This window comes from Blastocystis hominis (assembly GCF_000151665.1).
Source record: "Blastocystis hominis, Singapore isolate B (sub-type 7) whole genome shotgun sequence assembly, scaffold_4".
In the NCBI taxonomy this organism is placed as follows: Eukaryota; class Bigyra; order Opalinata; family Blastocystidae; genus Blastocystis; species Blastocystis hominis.
The window spans coordinates 983,987-1,006,191 of record NW_013171849.1 but is presented as its reverse complement, the minus strand read 5'-3'; the positions used below and the strand labels follow the sequence as shown (position 1 = coordinate 1,006,191).

The window sequence follows — 22,205 nt, the reverse complement described above, 5'->3', positions numbered from 1 at the left end:
TGAATAGCATTGGAAATCATATTGGATTCACTATTCCATCAATCCAACTATCATTTGTTTGTTTGTTTGTTTGTTTATCAATGAGTCACAAAACATGGATTTATCAATTTGATAATAATGGAATCAAATCGGATGTGTTTGATACTTGATAGTTGTAGTTAGTAGTAATATCAATCGTGGTTTCACAATTCGATATTTGGATGGAATGTCGTATTCTTCAATATCACACAAACCACTTACTCACTCAATCAATCACTCAATCAATCAATCAATGGATGAAAGATAGCTGATTCAAAATGCAAATGAATGTTGAATATCGTAAAGAATCAATTCATCATTCACACTCAATAATACTGATAAGAATAGAAAGGCTCTTCAATCCATAGTAGTAGGGGAATGGCGCAAATATCGCGAAATTCGCAATTTGCACCAATTTTCCGCATTTTTCTATTTCTTTTTTTGTCCAAAGTCACCCCTCAGACCCCCTCAACTACAAATCGCGCGGTCTCCAAAGTCGCCTTTTTCTACCTGGCATCCTTTTTCTATCTGAAGTCCTTTTTTCTATCTGGTCTTCTATTTCTACCATTTCTACCTCGTTAGTCATAACAAGAAACGCGCGGAAACCGACGGTTGCCATTTTCGGCTAATTTCTGCCATTTGTAACCCGGCCTCGTTTTTAGACCATTATATGCCTAGCTGTCTCGTTGCTCATAGTGCCTAACGCGCGAAATCGATGTTTGCCAATGTGGTAATTGTCTGCCCTTTATATTATGGTAAAGAGAGAAAGACCATGCACTACTCCATGCTTATTCAAGGCTCACCTACAAACGGCTCATTTACCTGGATCAACCCGCACAAGTACAAGAATCCTTACGTCACTTCCATGACTCTCCTTTTTCGACCCAAGGATGCCCAGGCCATGTTCAACAATGTGGACACGACGAATGTGATTACTAACAGCAATGATGAGACTGTGACAATCCCTGCTGGTTATTACACGATCAGTGAGATCATTGCCTTGCTCAATACCATGACCGATACTACATTCTCCATATCTACTAACGCCTCGTCGTTCGGTTGTATCTGGATTCAGTCTCCACACACCATTGATTTCACAGATGCACCTGACATTCGTGAGATCCTCGGCTTCGATGGACGAACGGTCATTCTACCTGCTTCGTTCAGTGGATCGAACGTGATTGATATCACGCGAAATCGCCAAGTGATCCAGGTCTACTCGACGATCGTGCGATCATCAGATCTGAAGATTGCCAACCAGAACAACAACCTGCTCACCACGATGATCATTGACGATCCAACGGCTGACTACGTGCGAACTGTGGAAGACGTGTGCATTCCAATGATCACTCGGTTTGATCAATTGATGTTCGTGTTCCGCGATATGGATGGTAATATCATGCGACTGAACGGCGAATTCGAACTCCAGTTGACGATTGATGACGTGTATGATGAAGTGCCTTCATCGATTGCCTCTGCAAACCAGTTGAGTATGATGGAAGTGTTCGGTAATACTACGAAGAAGGAAGTGAAGCTGAACAATCCTCTCTCGTTCGATCAGTGCTACATCTCGTCTGTGTCGTTGTATACGGACTTCGTGTTGCACAACGTGCCGACTGATCAAGTGGTGCTAATCAATGCTGTCGCTACGATTCAAGAGATCGCGATATCACGCGGTGCATACGACATCGAAACGATCATTGCAAAGCTGAATGCAAGTGATGCCCTGTTCGAATTGGTGTATAGCGGTGAGAATGCGTTCCACATCACGGTAGATCACTTCTACATGATCGATTTCACGAATGCACCAGAGATCAGGTCGATCCTTGGTTTCGAATCGGACATCTTGGTGAAAGGAGTGGATACCCGAAGCGCTACTACCTGTCTTCCTCGTGTAATCACGTGGTTGTTACTGATGACAGGGAATCGCACATGTTGACATTGCCTGTCGGTTACTACATGTTCAGCGAGTTCATCGAGGCTGTCGGTGCTGAAATGGTGAAAGTGCTACCACTCACATCCATGACGATCGAGGATGATCATGTTCGCTTCAATGTCCAAGCAGACGGATGGTATTTCGATCGATCCAGTGTTGACACGACGATCGATGGTTTTGGTTGGACTCCATGGTTCAAATTGGCATCAACGGTACGAAATCTGTGCATCGAACGACCAGTGGAAACTTCGTTCAACCCTGAAAGCGATTCCCCTCCTGATATGACGAATGATCAAGGTATTAGTGGTCATGCATACCTCGATCCATGCTATGTCGAGTATGACTGGCAATTGCGCACGAATACATCCTTCTTCATACTGAAGCCACAAGTGACATACACGATGACGAATACTGATGGTTCGTTGTTCGATTCTGGCACATTCTACTTAACGGAAGACACGGAAACACTGATGTCATTGGAAACACTCAGGAACTCGTGCTTATCAAAGTTGAATGCGAAGTACCAACAGGCACGTGATATCACATCGTCGCACCAGGAAGCGATTGCATGGATTGGTGGCAAAGCAGACGATAGAGTAACGTGGACTGAGAAAGCTTACGCGCCTGATCTCGAGTTTGACATGACAGCTGAGAACATGAATGTGCCCATAACGATTAACGAGGATAAGCGTGGTGGATCATTCGGGCCATTGTACTCCAAGGACTGTGTGTACAACGATAGTGTCTGGGTTGATACCACACATCTCGTCCTTGGACTAAAAGGTTACGACAAGACAGTGGATGTAACAATCGCACGAGGATCATACAGTGCTTTGAAGATCGCGCAGATGGTGGCTAATGGTTTCAATGCTATCGATGGTTATCGGATATTTGAACGAGTGGTGAATGGTGGTCTGGTATGCCTAGGTCCTCGAAGTAATGATCATCCTTCGATGCTAGTCATATCCAATGACAACCCATACTTGCCATTGAAACCAGGATTGACTCGTAGAATCGATTTCACATTTTATCGCAATTGCTACATCAGAATGCCCGAGTTGACGTCACCTTACGAGTTTGCGATGGCAAACATCAACGGTCTGAATGCGACGAATATGATCAAAGGTAGTACGTATTCCGATCGTGCTGTGTCGATCGAATTCATACAACCGACACGTGTTACGTATGTGAGGAATGATGAAGTTGTTGTTCCATCATTGAATACCTTCGTTGACTGGGATCAATCTGAGTCGTACACGGCTAACACGACGATTCGCTTCCCGTACGGAATGAGACACTGGACGAAGAGGGAAGCAGTGTTTCCCCCGAGATTGATATCACGTACACGGATGACACGGTGAAGCACAAGTGGACCATACCATCACGGTTGACACAGGCTGACATGATATGGCACATGAACCAGTGTTTTGACTCGGCTGCACTGAACATACGATGGAAAGCTGAGTCAGATGGGTATTACATTCACGCTGACTATGTGTTCTCGTTGAGTGGCAACCTTGGCACGATCATTCCCGCTTCAGGATCGCAATCGCATACATGGCGTATCCCTTTCGACGATGGTGTGTACTATGCCAACTATGGTCCATTGGTTGCCGAGTATCCTGTCGATATCACGAACGGTCTATCGAACATACAGCTGTATTGCAATATCGTGAAAAGCAAGACGATACCATTGCTTGCGAATGTCCCGATGGACAGCTTGTACAAGAATTACTTCTACAAGAACCGCATGTTGGTACCATGTTCTGAATTGCTTGATCGCATCGTGTACGAACTTAAGGATGAAAATGGTGACCCGCTATCGTTCATTGGGAACGTGTATCTGCTAATCGGTTTTACCGTAGTCAATAAATGAATCTAGTGTTCAAAATTGCTCGAACGTACGAACATGAATTCACGAGTAACAATCTCATCAAAAGCGACATGGTAATTGATCGGATTATCGATGAAGGGAGAATCGCCTGGCACCTGTCTTGTCCTTGATCGAGTGAACAACATGCAAGAACGACGACAGTCTCCGTTGGTTGTATTGAACGAGGAGTACACGGAGAATGCACACATGAACGTCGTGGTACCCAAAAGTCGCAAATGGTCATTCTCGTTAACCGATAAGACTGGTGCAACGATTGCCTTACCAATGCCGATTACAGTGTGCATTCACTTTCATGTTCTACACAATAAATGAGTCATAATCGTGCACTACCGGTGAGTGTGATTAACCACAATACAGTAATTCCGAAGAACAACGAACGATACCATGAAACGTTCAACACGGTGATAATGCCTCGTGACCTTGTGTACAAGATCACTTCGATTACGTGTAAGATCGATACGACGTCTCTATGGAACATTCGTGCAATGAATGTGGTGAAGGTTCATATGCTGTCAGGGTTTGAAATGGTCTACAACGTCGGTCCTGGCTACTACTCGATTACCGAGTTATGCCGTGCGATAGCCGATTCCATCCAGGTAGACGATGTTAACCGAGCACACCTGAACAGTGACGTGGCGACCGCTGTTGACCTTAGTGGCGCATCTGATTACACGAGTATCCTCAAGTTGGAAGGTATCGTTGAGGCAGGAATGGTAGCGAGTGAACCCTACGACATCACGAACGGAATGAGTGTGATCCGAGTCTACAGTAGTATCAATGCTCAAACATTCGGTCTGAAGAGTCCACTGATCGATAACCTGATTCATGTATCGATGGGACTGAACAACATGATCACCTGGGACAACCTATCGATCGATGTGATTGAACAATCGAACCTGGACTACATTGACTGGGTACTGACAGATGCAAATGACAATCCGATCTCCTTGAATTCGAATGTGTACATCTCATTCACGATATCTTGTTACACCAAAGTAAAGAATGGATGAATACGTTGCTACAATTCCAATCATTCGATTCAAACCACACAAAGTGAAATCGAGAAACATGATGGACAAGATGTTGAATCGATATTTCGATAAAGTCGTTGAAAGTGAATTCAATCAACAACGAATGAGGAGCGAACAATGGCGACAGAAGCGAACCTTGTTTGATTCGTACATGAATCTCTCACCTGCTGAACGTCGTCGTGTATCTGTCTCGGACATGCGTGGATATCAAATGTAGCGAATTGATAATGAGAACGTGCTGTTGTACTCATTCGAGGACAACGTGGTCTACAATGCTAAAATTGACAAACAATTCAACAAGATCATTGTTCAGTCTGTAAATCACAAGTTGTCTGATATGGAGAAACGAGCTGTGTTTGATAATCCATTTGGATATGAACCAGTATCACCCTATCGTATGCACTACCAGAGATCACAGGTTGGAAATGCACAAATCGTGAATATAACTGGTGATGTTGGAGTCAGCATCAACGAAATGAAGAATGCTGCTGAAACCATAACGGTTGCAGCTCAACAGATGGGAGATAGTATCAACACAGTTACTCAACAGAATGCAGCGATTCATAATGATTTTGCTGGTCTGCGAGACGATGTGACAGCACAAGGTGATTCAGATCGAGCAGTCCTGCTGTGGAATGACGACAATAGTACAGTATATGTTAAAGGTGTGACACACTCTGCGAAACGAGGTGGCCCGAAATACAAAGACTTGGTAGCTGAAGGTCGTGTTGAACGTGGTCGATGGATGGTCAAAACCGAACATCAACCTGTGAATGTAACGAATGAAATCGTACAACAGATGGATGTGACGTCCATTATCAACAAGTTGGATGAAGTGATTGAAGTGATGCAGAGTTTCGATATCCAGGTGAACCTTGGTAACATTTATAATGCAATAGTTTATGCAACAGAACAAATCAATTTCCTGGAAGATGAGAAGACAGGTTATCCTAAGATGATGAAGTTGTTGGCAAGTGTTAATGCTAAATTGACAAATACGAACCAAGGAATCACGTTGTTGAGTAATCGATATGCTGAAGTTGTAAAAAGTATTGCAACAGGAGACGACAAGTTGATCCAGAAAATTGGTGACTTGGTAAATCAACAGAAGTCTGTGATTGAGGAGAGTAATAGATATCTGCAAGGAGTCGAAGCTCGTCTCCAAGGTATTGAAGACAAACCTGATGCTCCTGCAATTGCTGATATCCAAGCATTGATTCCAACACAAAGTGAAATGCGAATCGATGAATTGACAGAGTTCATGACGAAGCAATACAATGATTTCTTGCAACAATGGCTAGAGCGAAACAGCTTCATTTAGCAATTTGTATCTGCTGAGTTGGTAAAATCGTATGAAGCAATTAACAAACGATTGGTTGAATCATTCAATCGATTCACACCTTTGTTTAGAGGTATTTCTAATAGAATAGCGCTTATGAATATAAAATTGGTAACTCTTGGTAAAGTTGTTAAAGAAGAGGGAAAGGCAACTAGGAACAACTATTGGATGATACGAATGCTCTGGGCAACCAATATGAAAACGGGCAGACTCAAACAACCAAGTTAATCACAGATTCTACGGGTGCAATTGTTAATCAACTCACTGACAATCAGACTCAAACTAACAGCCTGTTGACAGATGTTGGCAATGCAGTTGTTGATGGACATGCTCAAACTGGTCAGCTGCTTACTACAATGAGTAATCAATTTGCTAATACTCAGCTGTCCCGGGAACAATTATATCAACAATTGTATCAGCAGAATATGAGAGGAATCCAGAACTTAATGGATACCATTTGGCAATCATATGAATATTTCCGGAATCAGCCACAAATTCAATCTGTGATTGTACTGAACGATCGTCAATCTGAAAGTGTAAATGTTAGTTTCACACCTCAAGCAATCGATCAAGTGAATCGAGCTGCAGCCTTGATTGACGCGTATGAAAGTAACGATTCTAATTCCACCAAGGAAAGTTGGGAAAACGATGATACTCGCGAAGATTTCATTGCTTTCTCAAGTTTGATTGCTCGCAATTTCAACAATCCTGTTTTCGCTCAATTTGCTAATGACCTTGGATTCTCACGTCTCTTCAGGGCTTATCGTGATCGAAATGAAGACGCCGAACTGATGGATTTCTTCATACGAGTAGCTAATAGTAAGGACCTAACTCCTGATTATTTGAACTACATGAAAAACAAGATCAAACGGTTTGCTGTCAATGTAGATCAACAATTCGAGCAATATCTGCAGAATACGTATAACACGATTAAGGATATGTTCGTTACACAAGGTTTCAATAGCTAAATGAAGACGAGCAATATTCTTTTCACTTTGACTTCATAAATGGCAATTCCATTCATTGTTGATATATCTGCCTTTTATGGCGAACCCGATTTTCGAGAACAGGATAGTGGAACGATCGTGGATCGACGCAAGACATTGAATCTTCACAAGGAACTCGAAACACCAGTGCAACCAAAGCAAGCACGAAAGCGAACAAAGAAGCCTAAGACTACCAGTGGGGCGACCATTGGTCGCCCGGGAGGAAGCGAAGCTTCCTCCCCCAATGCTAACAATGGAGGTACCATTGGCTTCAAGGACACAGGTGGTGCCATTGGCTTCAAGAAAGGTGGGGCACTTGGTACTCTTGCTGCCACGATCATCCCGGCGCTTATTCAGATGGCTCCACAGATCATCTCGAGTCTCAAAGAGCTAGTGAAGGGTAAGGAGGGTGGCGCGCTGAAATTCGGTGGTGCTTCTGCTGTGTTCCTCAATGGAATCAACCCTAGCGATTACGACGACGTGTTGAAGACCATGAAAGCCATTGAACGACAAAGTAAAAACATCGAAGTCCGAGGTGGAGCAATGTACGCTGGTTCTAGTCGTGTTGGCACATTCTTCAAGAATGCCTGGAACAAGATCAAAGGATGGTACGACAACAATGCAGACAAGTTAAAATCCATCACCGATATCCTGGTGAATGCTGGCACGAATGCTGCGAATAACGCGATCAACAAGGGTGTGAACTATGTATCCCAAAAGACAGGATCGGATACTGTGAAACAGATCGCGAACGTGGTGGGTGACATGGCAAAGGGTACAGTGAGCGATGTGGCAAACCAGATTCAGGGAAAGGAAAGCAAAGCCGGCACTGGCTACGACATTTCGGACCTCTCGGACGAAGTGAACGCAATGGCAGTCCCGACGAAAAACAAGAATCGCATCCTCACAGCCCTTCCACAGAACGAGAACAAGATAGAGAAGTCAGTGATCCGAAGCAGAGTGTACTAGGTAGGCTATACAAGCACGGCTACATGAATGTGGATGCTGAACCAATGACTTTCGATGAAGTCCGAAAACTGGCCAAGCAACTCGAGATACCCGATTTTGATGTGATGGAATTGGACAAGTACAAGTCCTTGGCAAAGAAGTACAAAGAACCAGTGAATTGCATCATCTGGATACCCTTTGAAAACAATGGCAACCTTGGTCATTTCGTGTCTTGCTTCCACGAACCCGATGGCACACTGAACTACCAGGACAGCTTTGGTGAGATGAATGACTTCCCGCTGGCAGGTACGAACCGTGTATTCCGTGTGAACAAAGTGAAATACCAGTCGATCTTTGCCAACAACTGTGGCTACCTGGCACTCCTTCACTTGTACACGCACGACGCGGTTGACCCGGCTATCCAGAGGTTGTAGAAGTAAATGAATAATAAATCTATTTTCACTTTAGAGGCGACAATGTCGCCTCGGGAGAGAAACATAGTTTCGCCCCTCTTTGGTCATCTCACCTATGTCAAGTCGTACTTGGAACGCAATCCTTTGCCTTTCTTCTGCTTTGTTGGTTCTGGAGGTGTGTAGTTCTGCGTTCCATCCTTCGGTTTCTGTACGAACTGGAATTCCTTCGTGTTGATGGCTTTACTGTAGTCCTGTGGTTTGATTTCAACGGCCTCTTTGATGTCCAAGAGATTGTACGTGCGGCTCTTGTCTTTCTTTTCCTCTTTTCTCGTTCCTCCCTGTCGTCCCAGTTCCTGCTCGAGTTGCTGTACTTGTCGTTGTTTCTCTTCCACTTCCTTCCTCTTTCGTTCATCACTCAATGCCTTCGGTAACTTCGATCGCAGTTTGTTGATTGCTTGTTGTTTGCTACTCAGTTCGTATGGGACGTACTCGACCAGCGAATCGTCATCCAGGTAGTACCATCGTGTGTGCATGCCCATCTGGATATCACGAAGTACCTCGCCCAGATTGGACGGTGGTGGTATCTTCATTTTGCGCCATAAATCCTCTCGTCCAAGGATGTCATAGTACAAGAAGATTCGAGTGGCATTATCCAGAATCTTGTTGCTCAATCGAGAGAATCCTTGGAATGCAATGAAACAACTGGTCTTTCGATGTCGACTCATGCAAGCCATGGTGTCCATGAAGTTCACCACCCAGTGATCGTTCGGCTTCGTGTACAGGTCGTCGAAGATGTAGATGGACGGATATGTGGTGTCGTTGTAGATGGCCACACTTGATCTATCCTCATTCAATTGTTTGTACGCGACGTCCTCGCTATCCGTGAATTCAGGGCGTACTTCGCTGTCAGTGTTGATCCATTGTGTCTTGATGCCTGCTTTGTTGGCGACATGCTTGAGCACTTGTGGACACTTGTTTTCATAGCTGACCTTTCCCATGAAGAAGCAGATCTTGTCGAACGAGTGAGGTATCTCGTAGCACAACTGATTGATGAGGAACGACTTGCCCGACTTGGAAGGAGCAATGATGCGCGTGAATTGATTGAGGAATGTATCCTGACAATCAAGTTCCCAGTCGAACTTCATAATGCCCATGCTTTCCTTATTCTGTCGAAGATCCTGCAATTGTTCATCAATGGTTTGCTCTGGTTGGATGTAGTCGGCTAGTTCTCGCAGTATTTTGGCATATTGTTTGCTCTTCTCTTCATCAGTTTCATTCTCCATCCGTTGTTTGATGGTATCCTGCATTACTTCGGCTTGATTGAGCGTATTCTCTGTTCTTCTTGTCAATCGTTTGTTGTTATACGGACATCGATGATTGAGTCGTCTTATTCGATTCTTAATGGCGAGCAATGTTGTATCAATGTTTGGAATGTATGGGGATTCTTCCATTTATTCATGGCAATCACGGCAACCACGACAGCCACGGTGACCACGATAGCCACGACAGCCAAAGTGAAAAAGGTAGTCACAGCAACCACGGTAGCCATTTACAGGAAATCGCAATCGAAGACACTATTCTTATCCTTGATCTTGATTTGCGTTGCTGTGAGAGTTGTGTACGAGAACTCGGTGTTTTTGCCGTCCTTATCTTCCTTCATGAACTCCTTGCTCTCCCCGGTTACCACAAGATCGATCGTTGCATCCTTGTATTCGCGAAGATCGGCACAGGGCACATTTCGCAGATCGATCTTGATAGGTTTCTTGTCGTTATTCACGATCTTCGTGTTCGGACTCAATTTCACTTTGAACTGGATCTCGCCATCGTATTCGCTGTAAGGGTGATTCTCTCTCTTCGTCTCATCGAGGATTCTTTTGAACTCTTCCGATTGCTCATTGGGCAGTGTGATGGAGAAAGTGTTGAACAGTTTCTTCTTGTCTGTTTCGAACTTCGAGTTGTCACCCACGAAAACAATGGTAGCATCGGTGATCTTGCAGACATACTTAGCCGATTCGCCATCTCTCTTGAATCCGGTGGAAGTGAGAGAAATGTTAGAAGTGCTGAAAAGATCGAAAACCTGAATCTTGTTGCTCATATCTATTTATATTTACTTATTGAATTCTTTAAGTCCCACATAAGCGTTCACCGTGTTGGCACGGATCATGATGAGGTGTATCTGGGTCGTCGCTGCAACCTCGTCTTCCAACTCGATTTCGAATTAGATCTGATTCGATGCGTGCATTGGGAACCACTCGGCTAACGGGAAGGCAAAGATTCGGAACTGATTCAACCACGTCTTGTACGTCAACAGCGTGTCATACTCGTCGGAACGACTATTGCAAAGATAGTCCATCCATTCGAAGAACGTGTGATCAATTCCATCAGGTGTGTTCGTGTTGTCCACATTGATGATACGCTTCTGTTCACCAGCGATGTTCAATGAGATACGCTTGAATCGAATGTCCTTGAGAGTCGAGAAATCGCCATTGTCGTCCGTGAACATCATGAACATCATCTTGACGGGGAAGTTGACCAGCACACGATCATCGATGAAGTTCTGGCCAGAAGGAATGCGGAACGTCTTGGTCATGATCTGGTTCTTCACCAACTGAGTGTCCTCAGGATCGAAGGTCGAATCATCGCTCGTCTTGTAACTGTGGTACCAAAGCGTACACGTGTCGAAATACACACCGGTGAAAGCCGTGGCTGATGGAACAGCGTCCGGACTTGTAGCGGTATTGATTTTGCCAGCATCGATGTAGAAGTATGCATCGTCGTTCGTGGGATAGATCTGAGCATCCATCTGCGTGAGATTGATGAATCGTTCCTGAGAACAACCTTCGAAGATGTCTGCAAAGTTCACATTGATCGTCGTGTACGCCGTGGTCGATCCAGGTGGCTGTACGAACTTGAGCATGTTGTAGAATAACTTCCCGCCATAAGGTCGACCCAGGATGGCCGCAGTTCTCGCGGTTTTATCGGTTGTATCGTAGTCACGGTCATCGTAGTAGATGTAGGACAGTTCCTTCAGTCCTTCATTCACCACATTGTTGTGCTTGTTGTCCGTGAGTGCATTCAAGAGTGACCGGATCTGACCGATGTTCTCATTGTCTGCACTCAGAGGCAAGGACGCCAAGTTCTCACCATTCCAATAGGTGTACGTGACCTTCGTGTTGTTCACAATGCCCGACATGTTCTTCTTCACCGGAACATAGATATCCTTCGACGAACTGCCTGCATTATTTGCCAACCCGGTGATCTTGAGCTTGAACGTCATTCGAGACTTGTAGAGATTGAAGTACACGTCATCACCGGATGGAGCGATCGTCCAATTGATTACATCGGTCGACTTGATGTTATTGGACTGATTGCTGAACACAATCTGCGATTCGTAGTTATGCACAGGAGGAATTGTAGTAGCCATTTATTGTAGGGTAAAATTTTCTCTCTGCCATAGCAAGGGACAGCGAAGCTGTCCCGGGGAAAAACAAAGTTTTTCCCCAGTAGTAAATGGCAACACCAACACAACCTGAGAAACTTGTATATCTCCAGTGCGGCGTATTCAAGCGCAAGGAGATGACTGAGGGTATCCAGTACTACTTGGACAACTCTTTCGACACGTTCGCATTTCCATCGACCAATGGCAACTACGTGCTTACCAAGACTGACGATGTGTACACATGGTCCGTCGCAGGTGAAGATTTCACTTCCTTGGATAACTCGTATTTCAAGGGTAGCGATGGACAATCGATTATCATTCCAACCAATGGAGCTATTCCCTTCTTCAAGAATAACTCGTCGATGAGAGCGAGCAGTACGACTTGGCGAACGAGGAAACTCGGTTGTGATTCACAAACCAGAGATACGAAATGCCAGCACTGGTCGTCGTGTATGCTGACTTCGAGTCAACCATTGATGACAAGAACAGACACAAGCTGATCATGTTGTCCTGCTTGGCCGTGTCACGCATTCCAGCCATTAATACGCAGCTACGAGTCTTCCATGCACCACACGAGAGCGAAGAAGACCTTCGTCCTTTCATGGACTATCTCACACAATTGCACGAGAGAGTGAAGGAATATCTCTTCGATGAATTGCCATTGGAGAGCACATCGAAGGTCGAGAAGGACTTTCGTTCAGCAACCGTGTGCCCCTTCTGTCGCAATTAACTGGAGGACAGCAACGTGAGACATCATACACATGTGGCAGGTGAATACACCACAGGAAAGGGAGAAGTACGCCACTTCGAAGCCGGACAGTACATCTGCACCTGTTGTACCAAGTGCAATCTACAGCTCTCATTCAACAAGAAGAACTATCGATTGCCAGTCTACTTCCATAATGGATCGCACTACGACTTCACATTCATCATGAAGCTCATCGCGACGATGCCTGGCGGGAATCTCGAAGTCATTCCAACCACTGAAGACAAGGAAATGTAGATCGAGTACAATGGCATTCAATTCAAGGACTCATTGAAACTCATCAGTAGTCCACTGCGTTCCATTGTGGCACAGACACTTGGAGGGAACCTCGATTTGTACGTGCACACCAAGCAACAACTACGCAAGTACTGCGAGTCTCGAGGTAAGCAATGGAATGACGAGTACATCGATTTGTTGACGCGGAAGGACCCCATGTTCTATAGTCTCATCAAATCATACGAGTCATTGAACAATACCGTCATTCCTTCTCGCGAGCAATGCATTGATGATATGAAGGGTGAGATGATGCCCCAAGACGAATATGATCACATGGTGAAGCTGTGGCGGACCTTCGATATCAAGACATGGGGTGAATACTACGAATTGTACAATGTACTCGATGTGACTCTCATGGCTGATGCATTCGAGCATTTCCGAAACACCACACTGAAGGCATTCGGTGTTGATCCCATGCATTACATCACAGCACCACAAATGGCATATTCGCTATTTTTGAAGGTGACAATGGAGGGCGATCATAGTGAGAGTAGCCTCATGACCCTCGCAAGGAAATGGGCTCAGTACATCATGCGCATTAGCGCGAATGAGGGTCTTAGCGAGAAACAGCTCGTGAAATTGTTCTTGAATCGCATGGGTGAATTCTATGAGAGCAAGGGCATTCGATTGATGGAAACAAATGATATCGATGACTTCATGCGATTGTTGAAGAACCTGCGAGGAGGCATCACACAGATCGTGAAACGACATGCCAAGATCGACTTCGCCAGCCATGGCAACGATAGTATCCATGATAACCTGCAGTCGTCACAAGGCATTTACCACCTGGACGCCAACAACCTGTATGGAGGAGCCATGCATCGAATGATGCCTTATGAGTTGGTGGGTGTACCTGAGCGACGAGAAGTGATGGAGAAGATCAATCGTGACCCGAATGGGTGGGTGCAATCACTCAAGACGTTCGGCAAGTATGGATTCTTCATCGAATGTGACATCGAGGCACCAGTGGAACTCCACGACAAGTTCAATGATCTGCCATTCTTCCCCGTACAGAAGGCAGGCATGTACTCCGATGGAATCAAGAAGTACGCTGAGAAGAACGACATTGTGGACAAAGTGAAAGAAACGAATACACCGAAGCTCATCTGCGATCTTGTACCTCGTCGCAAGTATCTCGTGCATTACTCACTGTTGCAACTGGGCATTCAACAGGGATATTGTGTCACTCACATTCACCACATCATTCGATTCAAGCAGGCACCGTTCATCTTCGAGTACGTGAACATGCTGAGTGAGAAACGAGCGAAGTCTAAGACCACTGTGGAGAAGAACCTGTACAAGCTGTTGGCAAACTCGACCTATGGCAAATTCGTGGAGACTGGATTGAAACGAATGAAAGTGAAGTTCGCTAACACATGGAATGAACGGGAGGCAATCATTCAGAAGCATGGATATGACATGATCGCTGGAACCACCATGTATTCCGAGAATCTCATCGGTATCAAGCTGAATACACCGGTGCGCAGGGTGGAGAAGCCGTTCTTCATCGGATTCGCCATTCTCGACATGTCCAAACACATCATCTACGATTTCTACTACAACGTGCTCAAGAACACATTCGATAATGCGGAATTACTGGGACAAGACACGGATTCGCTCATCGTACAATTGAATGATCGTGGCAACATCGTTCACAAGATGTGCGACATGTACAAATCATTCGACTTCTCGTAATTGGATAACACGAGCTACTTCTATAAAGAACTCGTGAAAGTACTACGAGCATGAAGTGGACAAGAACAAGTTCCCTTCATTGGACTCGTTCCTCAATTTCAACAAGAAGTTGCCTGGTCCCATCTTCAAGGACGAGCACAACGGACATCGCATTACAGAGTTCGTGGGACTGAGACCGAAGATGTACTGTCTGGTTGATGAGAAGCAAGTGATACACAATGCAGCAAAGGGAGTTCCTCGCAACGTGGTGATCGATGGAAAGAGAATGAGCGTGAAGAATATCGACTTGTACAAGCGTGTCCTCGAGGCAGAGAAGAAGGGAAATGCAGTGATCGAAGGCAGCTTCAAACGCATCAACAACCAGGCCTTCGATATCAGCACGAAGGAACAAACCAAGACACTCATGATATGCACAGATAACAAACGTTGGATCTTGGACGACAACGTGCACACACTCGCATTCGGACATTACCGAATGTCGAGAGTATAAAGGAAAAGTTATTATTCACTTTGGACAGCAGGGTAGAAAATGGCAGAAAAATGGCAGAAAAATGGCAGAAAAAGGCGGCCTTCGGTTTCCGCGCGTTTGGTACAAAGGAGGGAGAAATTCTTATGAAAGGCAAAAAAACAAGTGGGCAAAGTCGCCCCTCAGACCCTGACTTTATGGCTCTTTCGTCATGGATTCGAAATAAAAAGGGTCGGAAATGGCCTGAAGTGGACCGAAAAGGGGTCGAAAGGGGATTCGCGCTAGCCGCCATTTCCCTACTACTTACTTCACCACTACCGATCGTTAAACTAATCTAGATTACCAAGGTCTAAACCCAGCTCAAGTTCCCTGTTTTTTTATCCACCCAGGACCACTCTAATGACGAGACCGATTTCGCTGAAATCGACACGCTTAGAGATCTTACTGGAGGTCACTGAGGATAGGGGGATCGAGAGTGGAGGATGGGGTCTTTTGCAGAAGACCACTCTCTCTTCTGTGTAGGGGGTTGATGCAGATCTCATGAAGAGAACAGGGGTGAGGATCGAGCAGTTTTTCTTTCATATACTCTCTGCGTGTTTAAGAGAACTGTTGGGTCGGAGCGTACGAGGGGAAGCGAAGGAAGGCTACACGGAGAGTGCCAAGAATCTAGATAGGGGAGTACTAGCGGATCCACAAAGGCAAGAATCCAGGAGGGTATCGAGTATTGATGGCCTTCAACCATGCCTGGGACCTCACCACTTTGACTGGACAAAAAGTGGTTCACCCAATAAATACGATGAACTGATTGGATTAGCTAATCAGGTGTGGGAGTTCGTTATTGTTGAGTGAAATGATAACACCCGAAAAACTCGTATTGATGGTGTTGAAACGCCTCCAAGAGCACGTGCAAGACGAGTTTGATATAGCTTGTACTTGGAGAAGAAGTATACGATTCTTGATGAAGTGTCTCCGGAAGACTGGTTTTCCGCAGCTTAGGAAGAATGAGAGGTTAGTGAAGAGCCGAAGGACGTCAAGGAAGAGTTCGGTGGAGGTGTCTGTGAAGGAACCGGTTGAAAGTACTGAAGAAAATCGGTTAAAAGAAGAAGTTGTGCAGATACAGAGAGAAGAAGTATGCAAGGGCTCTTGTAAGAAGTTAAAAGAGGACAGTGAGAGAAAACAGCCTGAGGTAATCCCAATGAATGCAGAAATGAAGAAGACGATGCATTTTAGTGATAAGAAATCAAAATCAAGAAGGACTGGTACGAAATCTCCCAACCACGGCAAAACTCCGATAAAAACGCAAGAGAAGAATAGTGAGAACCGTATGAAGAGACCTGGAGGTGAAAAGCAAGAAGTGGTGTTGCGACACACGGAGAGTAACAAACAAACGAACAAACAATTCATTGACCTGCAGGAGATCTTGAGCGGGCTGTTCACCGCCTATTACATCCGTATCTATATTAGACTTGGACTTCTTCGAGATCTCATATGTACGGAGGATGATTCCACGCCTTTGGATACGCCAGCTGCAGGAGAGCGATGCGCAGTTTCTGAGGACGTACTTGACAAGAGGACGAGCCATCAACCGGCGCTACCTGGACTTGTGGTTCAGGCATCCGGAGTTGGCTAGAGGGTGTCAGGTAATCCTGGAAATGCGCTGTGGGAGCTGGTGTTGTGTGGAGACGCACTACCCTAAGCTAGAGGGGCCAGAAGGGTGCAAGTGTCCTTGCTGCGGAGAGTGCGAGAAGGAGACCCTAGAGCACTTCCTCTTTAAATGCCGGAGATATATGAAAGAAAGACTGGCTTTGGTCCGGAGGATCAGGGAGAGGCTCACGTTGGGGGAGGAGCGTGACGTGGAGCCTTTCTCTGATCCGGATGGTTCTCGGATTGGATGATGTGTCGACCCACAAAGCAGAAGTACAGGGAGTGAAGAAGAAGTCTGTGAAGAGGGATGCCCTACCTCTGCCCGATAGTCCGAACGACTCAGAGGCAACTAGTAGGTTGACACGAGTGTTAGAGAAGGACACAAGTCCGAGACGCGGAGGGACAAAGTCGGATCTTAGTGTTGGACCTGCAAGGGGAGATCAAGTAGAGAGCGGGAGAGTTTCGACGCCTGGGGGCGTACCTAAGAGGGAAAAGTTGGTTAGTTGTGTCGCTATCACACCCACCAACTAGCTTTTCGGCGCCGGTTAAGGTGACCTCTTTGCCACAGGTACCGGGTAGGAAGAAGAATAGACAGTCTGGAATCGACGAGTTTTTCAAGATGGCGGCGAAGTGGTCAGACAAGGACAAGGATTTATCTTCGGACAAGACTTTGGACAAGGACAAGACTTTGGACAAGGACAAGACTGGAACGAGGACAAGATCAAGATGGACTGACAGTAGGAGGACTGTCTTGGACCCGTCGAACCGAAAACGTCTACGACTGGTACAGGAGAGGACATGGAATTGGTTCTCTTTGTGTACCTCGTCTGGGGAGAATCATGGTTGGGAGAGCCTTGGGAAGGACAATTGGGTCCCGAACACAGGAAGGAAGGACTGTGAGGAAATCCAGGCACCAGGTATTGGTTGTGAGAAGTCTTTTGGGGAGAGGAGTGAGTTGGTTGGTTGTGAGGAACTAGCAAAGTTTTTGCAAAGCACTTACTATGATCGGCTTACTCTTTTTGGTATCTGGAGCAAAGGGATAGCAAGCAGACCCAAGAGGTCGGCTACTGGGAAGATGTCCAAGGCTAATATAGGTACGGATATAATAGGCGGTGAACAACCCGCTCAAGATCTCCTGCAGGTCAATGAATTGTTTGTTTGTTTGCTTGTTTGTTTGTTTGTTGACACGTATATATACCATACTTATTCAACCACACCCAAACTCCAATTTGATTCAACAAACAAAAATAGACAGAATCCTTTACTGTTCACCCATCTGTCCCTTGACCAGTGCTGCGTAGAACTCACACTTCTTCAGCAGTTCTGCGTGCTTTCCACTGTCCACGATCTTTCCTTCGCTCACCACAAAGATGATGTCGCTGTCCACGATCGTGCTCAGTCGATGCGCTACAGTAACGACCGTGCAGGGATGCGTCGATCGCCACTTCTCCAATGCCTCCAAGAACTTGTCCTGGTTTTCGCTGTCCAGCGCGCTCGTCGCTTCGTCCAGCAGCAGCACGTGCGGCTTTCGAAGAATCGCGCGAGCCAACGCCAATCGCTGCTTCTGTCCTCCCGAAACCGACTTTCCGGTCGATCCGAGATCCGTTTCGAATCCATCCACCATTTCATTGATGAAATCCATGCACAAAGCTTGCGTGCAAGCGTCCATCAGCTCCGCTTCGGACACTTTATGATCCACTCCCATCACCAAATTCTCGCGAATCGTGCCGCTGAACATGCAGGGCTCTTGGTTCACCGCGCCCAGCAGCGAGCGATACGAGTCCAAATTGACATTCTGCACATTGGCTCCGTCCATCAACACTTCGCCACTCTCCGGTTTGTAAATTCGCTGGATCAGCGAAATGATCGTACTCTTTCCACACCCACTGGGACCCACGAAAGCCACGGAAGATCCCTTGGGAATTGTGAATGAGATGTTCGATAAAATTTTATAAGTGGGTCGAGAAGGATACGTGAACGACACATTATTGAACGTGATCGCTCCGTCCTTTCCCTTCTCGGCAAGCGCACGCGCTTCGTCGTTTTCGTTCTCCATGTTAATTACAGAGAGGAGATTGTTCGCCGAGCGCTGGGCGAGTTCATTCGACGCAGTGTACGCCATGTTGATTCCTAAAGTGTATGCACCGGTATTGACAGTCATGTAAACGAACATCATGCGAACAAAGTCAATTTCGCCCTTCTGGAACATGGAGAACGCAACTAAGAGCACGACGGCATCGTAAACACAAGGCATGAAGAGAGAAAGGCCTTGGCCGATGGCTCCGCGCATGAATCGTTGCGTTGTCTTCTTGTTGGTGGACTCGAGTTTCTTCATGATATGGTTACTCAGCGTGTTTTGGAGATTGTAAGCGTGCACGGTGTGGATGTTCAGAATGCAATCCGTCAAGTCGCCCGATCGCTCAGTCAGCTCTCTGTCGATCTGATCGGACACTTTCGCCATGATCATCCACTGCATGTACTCCACGACGAGCAGAAAAGGAGACATGCAGACGGCAACCAGCGTCAGTTTCCAGTTTCCAGCGGGGGTGAAACAGGTCACGAGCGAGATGATGATGAGCAGGTAGTTCTCAAAGATGAAGTACATGCGATCCACAAAGTCTCGAACACGTCGGCCATCGATGCTCAGTCGCGACGTGAGAATGGAGGGCATGTGCTTGGGATCGTCGAAAAACTCCATGGGCATGAAAATATACTTCTTGTACGTTTCTCCACGGATGTTCGCAATCATTTGTTCTCCCACGACGCCACCAGCGATTCAATTGTAAAGCGTTCCCAGAGCATTCATAATCGTGAACCCGATCATAATGTACATATACATCCAGCCGTCCTTCCACAATTGGTTCAAATCGAACGTGAAAAACAATTTCTGCAGAGCAGAGGAGCAATACGAGTAAATAGCAGGGAACGCAGCGCGAGGAATACTTCCCAAAAGACCCGTCCAAAACAACCATTTATGATGTGGTACGAAATGAAGAAGACTGAACATGCTGACTTTCTTTTTCCTAGCATCTTCCTCTTCATCAGGGATTTCTTCCTTGGATTCTTGAACGAGTTGGAGACTCGCATGGTTCATACTGGAGTGGCGACTCGATTGAATGGAGGTACTTCGCTTTGTTTCGATTTTGATATCATTTTCATTTCGTTTCACGACTTCGTTTTCCCTCTGTTTTTCTTCTTCCGCTTGCTCGGCTCCTTCTCCTTCTCCTCCTTTCTCCTCCTTTTCTAAAGTTTCTTGGCTTTTGTACAATCCCGCATAGATTCCGCCCTTCGCTAGCAAGCTTTCATGATCGCCTTCCTCCACGATCTTTCCTTCCTCCACCACCACAATGCGATCGCACGATCGAATGCTGCTCAGCCAATGTGCCACGATCACGATGCTCAGTCCCTTTCCCTTCGCTTCGTTCTTTCTTCGGATCGTTTCCATCGCGTTCTGCACGATTTTCTCGCTCTGCGAATCCAGCGCGCTCGTCGCTTCGTCCAGCACCAGAATTCGCGGGTTTCGAATCAGCGCGCGGGCGATGGCAATACGCTGCTTCTGTCCTCCGGACAGCGAGCTTCCCAACTCGCCCACATAGGTATCGTACCCTTTGGGGAACGATCGAATGAACGCGTCGGCCTCCACCAGTTTCGCGGCTTCCACCATTTCCTCCTCGGTGCAGCCCTCGCGTCCATAGAGCAGATTCTCGCGAATCGTTCCGCTAAACAGCACGGGCTCCTGCGCCACGTAGCTGATCTGATCGCGAATCCACGCCGTCGAGAGCGTCGTCACATAGACTCCGTCCCATGTGATCGTTCCCGCCGTCGGAGCGTACAATCGCATCAAGAGTTTCAAGATTGTGCTCTTTCCGCTGCCACTCTCGCCCACGATGCCGATCATTTCGTTCTCGCGAATGGTGAAGTTCAGCTGCTTCAGCACTTGCGTGTCGCGCGAAGCGTACTTGAAGTCCACGTTCTTGTACACAACGTCTCCCTTGCTACTTTCAGGAATAATTCCGGTGGATCCGAGCGAATCCATGGCGTCTTCGCGCTCGATGACTTGCAGGAAATACGCTGCGGACATTCTCGCTTTTGCGATGTTGATGAGATTCGAGAACATGCTACCGATTCCAGCAAAGCAATGGAGCAAAGAAATCATCACGACCACAACTTCGCCTCCCACGAGACAAGAATTGCTTCCCTCATCGAACCAGCAAGTATTTACGCGATTACAGATCTCTATGCAAGTATCTGACAGTGCTGTGAGGTTCTGGAAGCACACATTCACGGAGTTGTCCATGATAGTGGTACAATTGGAAGTGAATAATTCTGAAGGGAAATCGGAGCGTTGATGATTGATGATGAGAAGTGCGGAGAGAAAAAGCAATCCATCTGCTAGCCGGGTTGAGAGAGCCATGCCTGAGTAATAGATTCCTGCCTTTGTAGTGCAAAGGCTAGCTCTTTTACAACAATCCTTTACAATTCTCCAATATCGTGTGATAAACTTTTCTTCAGCTCCTAGACTCATAACCGTTTTAATATCGCGGAAAGTCTCTTCGGCAAGAGCATCAGCGTTCTGATGTTCTTTCATCACAACTTCTGTGTATCTTCCATAGCTCTTATCAAATTTATAACTAAAGAAAATGATAAAAGGAGAAACAAGTAAAGTCAAGAGAGTGAGCATCCAATCCTATTACTAACTCAGAAAAGATAGACCAATACGCGAGTCATTCCAATAACAATACCACTAAACAGAGAAGAAAGCGATCTGACAATTAAACCCAAACCAGGTCCTAAGCCCTCGACAATTCGTGAGGACTCTTCGCTGAACTGTTGTCCCAAACGACCGGGACTGAACCTTTCGATAAAATCAACATCACGTCGAAATAGCGCCAATAAATATTGGTCACGATAATGACGTGTTATGTTTTCTACAGCTCACGGAGAAAAGTCGAACATTACCAGCAAAACAACCTAGACATGCTCTTTCGAAAAAAGCGAATATTGCAGCAACAAGCATCATTAGAATGCTTTGGAATAGTAATATACGAAGTGTATGATAATCTACATCTTGGGAATTTAATTCGTCCAATATGAGTCCGTAAAAGATAAAAGAAACAGGAGCTAGAATACCAGATACCAGAGCAACTAGAGTTTACAATTCATCTCAATCTAGTACAAACTATACCCAAGCATAGATACCATATATCTCTTTTGGTTGCATATTTAAAGTAGAGAGTTCTAAACGATACTCTTTCCACCTTTAAAGAATTAGTGTCAACTTTGACAGCGGATGAGTTGTGATTCAGGGTTGGTAACTCGATCTGATCTACTGTTGACATATGAAAGTAGTAGGA

General features: G+C 45.9%; 1 protein-coding gene across 1 annotated transcript; it reads right to left on the bottom strand.

Annotated features, from left to right (window-relative positions):
- Window positions 1–18,112: 18,112 nt before the first annotated feature.
- On the bottom strand, window positions 18,113–21,868 carry GSBLH_T00003903001 (uncharacterized protein; the record flags this gene model as incomplete). The annotated part of the gene is made up of 5 exons (XM_013042729.1): window positions 18,113–19,605; window positions 19,795–21,024; window positions 21,160–21,538; window positions 21,571–21,779; window positions 21,811–21,868. The coding sequence occupies 5 exons, from the start codon at window positions 21,866–21,868 to the stop codon at window positions 18,113–18,115; spliced, it is 3,369 nt and encodes a 1,122-aa protein (XP_012898183.1).
- Window positions 21,869–22,205: the final 337 nt, after the last annotated feature.